Source organism: Anas acuta, chromosome 13 (genome assembly GCF_963932015.1).
Source record: "Anas acuta chromosome 13, bAnaAcu1.1, whole genome shotgun sequence".
NCBI lineage: Eukaryota > Metazoa > Chordata > Aves > Anseriformes > Anatidae > Anas > Anas acuta.
Genome location: NC_088991.1, coordinates 6,142,021 through 6,145,963, shown reverse-complemented (window position 1 = coordinate 6,145,963; position 3,943 = coordinate 6,142,021). Strand labels below are relative to the sequence as shown.

Below are 3,943 nucleotides of genomic sequence, written 5' to 3'. Positions count from 1 at the left end.
CCCTGCCCCGGAGATGCTGCGGGCTGCGTGCGGGTGTGGGGGGGGAGAAGTGTCGGGGATGGGGGGGGGCGGATGGGGGGGCTCGGCCGGGGTGAGGACGGACAGACACGGACAGACGCGGGGCACCGCAAGCAGGTAACGGAGCCAGGGACGGGAAAGAAAGAAAGAAAATAAAAAAAATAAAATAAAAAAATAAAAAAGAAAGAAAGAAAAAAAAGAAAAGAAAAGTTGGCGAAACTTTTCCTCCTTCTGCTCGCCGAGTTTTATCCCCAGGTGCCTTTTTTTTTTTTTTTTTTTTTGCCTTGGGGCGGGGAGAGGGGGGTCGGGAAGGGGGGGGGGCCGGGTTTGGGGGGGCCCGGCCGGGGGGGGTGAGCTGAGTGGCCGGGGGCGGGCGGTGGGAGGTGTCTGCCGAAAGGCGCCCAATGAGCGCCCGGGGGGGCGGGGGGGCCGGGCTATAATGCCGCCGATGCCGGGCGGTGGAGGCAGAGACAATACCGCGCCCCCGGAGCCGGGCTGCCCGGAGCGCCCCCCTCCCCTCTCCTTGCCCCTCTCCTCTCCCACCATGATGTCCATGAACAGCAAGCAGGCGTTCAGCATGCACCCCATCCTGCACGAACCCAAGTACCCCCACCTGCACACCAGCTCCGAGGCTATCCGCAGAGCCTGCCTGCCCGCCCCCCAGGTAAGCCCCCGGCCGGTGGGGAGTGGGGAGGGGGCTCCGCGACCCTTCCCTGGTTATGGTTGAGGGGGGACGAGTCTCGCTGCGCCCTCTCGACTCGATGGGTTGGGGGTCCTTTGGGTTTGGGGGTCCCACGCAGCACAATGGGGGGGTCTCGGACCCAGTGGCTCCGTCCCGCAGCCCAACTCTGGTAGCGTGATGATTCCTCGGGACCTCCTGGCTCTGTCCCCCTTTGCTCTGTCCTGCTGCTGGGGACACAGGAGGGGTGCCCGGGTCCAGCATCCCCCTCCCGTGCTCCTCTTTTGAGGCTTGGGCCAGGCTCCGTTCCGCTCACCTGGCCCGTGCGCCGCTTTGGGGCAGAGCGGGGTCTCCACAACGCTGCTTGTGTTTTAATCCTGTCCTGCTCTTCTGGTTTGTTTTCTGCTCCCTTTTTCTTCCCCCAACCCACCTCCAGATCCAGGGCAACATCTTTGCGGGCTTCGACGAGACCTTGCTGCGGGGTGCCGAGGCTCTGGCCGCTGTGGATATAGTGTCGCAGAAAACCCACCCGTTCAAGCCGGATGCCACCTACCACACCATGAGCAGCGTGTCCTGCACTCCTACCTCGTCCTCCGTGCACCTGCACCACCCGTCCGTGCTGACCACGCACCATCCCCACCACCACCACCACCAGCCCTCCCAGGGCCTGGAGGGCGAGCTCCTGGACCACCTCAACTCTACCCTCCCGCTCGGAGGGGTGCCGGGGCCAGACGTGGGCTCCACACCTTCGCACCCTCACTCCCACATGTCGGCCATCAACCACATGGCCCACCACTCCCAACCTATGAACATGTCCCACCCTCACGGCCTCGCTTCCCACGCTGTCATCTCCGGCCCTGAGACGGAGACGGACCCGCGGGAGCTGGAGTCCTTCGCCGAGCGCTTCAAGCAGCGGAGGATCAAGCTGGGGGTGACCCAGGCGGACGTGGGCTCCGCGTTGGCCAACCTGAAGATCCCGGGGGTGGGCTGCCTTAGCCAAAGCACCATCTGCAGGTTCGAGTCCCTCACCTTGTCCCACAACAACATGGTGGCCCTCAAACCCATCCTAGAAGCGTGGCTGGAGGAGGCCGAGAGGGCTCAGAGGGAGAAAATGACCAAACCGGAGATCTACACGGGGGGGGACAAGAAACGCAAGCGCACCTCCATCGCCGCCCCCGAGAAGCGGTCGCTGGAGGCTTACTTCGCCGTGCAGCCGCGGCCATCCTCGGAGAAAATCGCTGCCATCGCCGAGAAGTTAGACTTGAAGAAGAACGTGGTGCGGGTCTGGTTTTGCAATCAGAGACAGAAGCAGAAAAGGATGAAATTTTCTGCCACTTACTGAAGAAGGGGCTGGGAAGGCGGTGGGGGGAGTGCCTGGTCCCCTCCAGCCCCTCTGAAGTGGGCAGGGTTTGGGATGATTTTTTTTTTGTTGTTGTTTAAAAAAAAAAATTGAAGAAAAAAAAAAAAGGAAAAGTAAACCTAAAAAGGGAAACCCGCCCAAAGCGATGCGAACAGTTTGGTGCCTGCTCCTCACCCCCCAGGCAAACTGGCCCCGCTGTTATGACTGGTATAGACTGCTTTTTCTAGACAAAAATGGAGAAAAAGGAGAAGACGAAATGGAAGGCCTGGGGGGGAGTTTTGGGGGTGCTCGGAGCCAGGGCAGCGGCAGCGAGAGCCCGGCGGGGCTTTGTTGCAGCCCCTTCCCGGCTCGGATGGGCAAGCAGCGGCTGGGGCACCGCTCCTTCCTCAGCGGCCGGTCCTCTTCTTTTTAAAAACTAAAAGAAAAATAATAATAAATGAAAAAAAATAAATAAAAAGGAAAGAAAAGGAGCTGAAGTTGCCCCGACGGCTGTAAATACGGAGGCGCCGGCCCGTGCCCCCACGCTCGCTGCCAGGGTCCCCGCGCGCACACACGCACACACACGCACTTGCATGGTTTTGTTCGCTGTCCCCTGCCCCTTCGCATTTTTGCAATAACGTTTCTGTTTCTACCTCATCGGCTAAATCAAAAAAAATATATATATTAAAAAAAAAATAGAAAAAAAAAAGAATAAAAAAAAAATAGAAAGGAAAAAAAAAATTGGCACGTCCCTGGAAGTCACGGTTTGTTCGGTGGGGGGGAAAAAATAAAGGGAGGGAGATTTATTTTGCTTTGGTTTCGCTCAAACTGTTCGATAGCCGTATGATTTCACTGTAAAATATCCTACGCTTCGACAATCAAACCATTGGGGCTCACAGGAGCGGCGGGACCGGCCCGGGGCAGCGGGGGTGCGCGGCGTCCCTGCCCCGCGCCTCCGCCTGTACCGAACTCTGCACTTTCTAAGGCAAGAATACTTTTTTTTTCTCCTTTTTTTTTTTTTTTTTTTTTTTGCTTTGCCTATTTAATAGAGAATTTTGCCTCCGATTCGTTGTTAATTTTTTTTTTTAAACTAATGATTATTATTAGTTAAATTTCGTTTCGCTGTGTGTGTGCTGAATGAAATTTGGTGTCTGTGTACGCTGCAGCATTTCCAATAAACCATGCACGTTTTACCTCACCCCCCCGCTCCTGCCTCCTGGAGTTACTGCGGCCGCCGGGAGGGGCCGGGTTCGGCCGCGGCACCCCCGGGGGACTCGGTCCTTCCTCCTCCGGGGCTGGAGAGGAGGAAAGAAATTAGGCGAAAAGCAACGAAACGCGGGCTAAAAGGGGAAAAGCGGGGTTTTAGAGCCCGGGGGAGTTTTTCGTCCCTTCTCTGCTGGGGAGCAGCGCAAACTTCCACGGGTGGAAGCGCCACGCGTGGTTTTGGGGTCGGGGCCGGTGCCCACGGGGCGGATTCGTTGGCCGTGATGCGACTTGAGGCTGCCGAGAAACTTTGGGCGCTCGCGTCCAAAACCTCTCCCGAAGCCGCCTTCAAAGCGCCCGGCTGGGGGGAGCCGGGGGCCGCGTGTCCCACGGGCTGTCCCCGGGTCGAGGGGACACGGACACTCGGAGGGGGGCATCCCCCTCGTACGAGGCTCCGTGCTTTTGTTGCTTTTGTTTTATAACTTTTTCTTTTTTCTTTTTTCTTTTTTTTTTTTTTTCGGGGGAAAAGAAACCAAACGCACCGAGCGCGGAACGGGGAGCGATGCTCGGCACCCCCCGGCAACTGAGACAAGGGGACGGGGGAGGGAGGGGGGACACAATCAAGACAGAGCGGATCAGAATCTGCAAATTTTTAAAGAAAAAGAAAAGAAAAAAAAAAAAAAAAAAAAAAGATGGGAAAACGG

The 3,943-nt window shown here is 57.3% G+C and overlaps 1 protein-coding gene across 1 annotated transcript; it reads left to right on the top strand.

Annotated features, from left to right (window-relative positions):
• The first annotated feature begins 470 nt into the window (after positions 1-470).
• Positions 471-2,868, top strand: LOC137863832 (brain-specific homeobox/POU domain protein 3). Its single transcript, XM_068697331.1, has 2 exons — positions 471-682; positions 1,134-2,868. Exons 1-2 carry the CDS (start codon positions 563-565, stop codon positions 2,037-2,039), a joined length of 1,026 nt encoding a protein of 341 aa, XP_068553432.1. The 5' UTR covers positions 471-562; the 3' UTR covers positions 2,040-2,868.
• Positions 2,869-3,943: the final 1,075 nt, after the last annotated feature.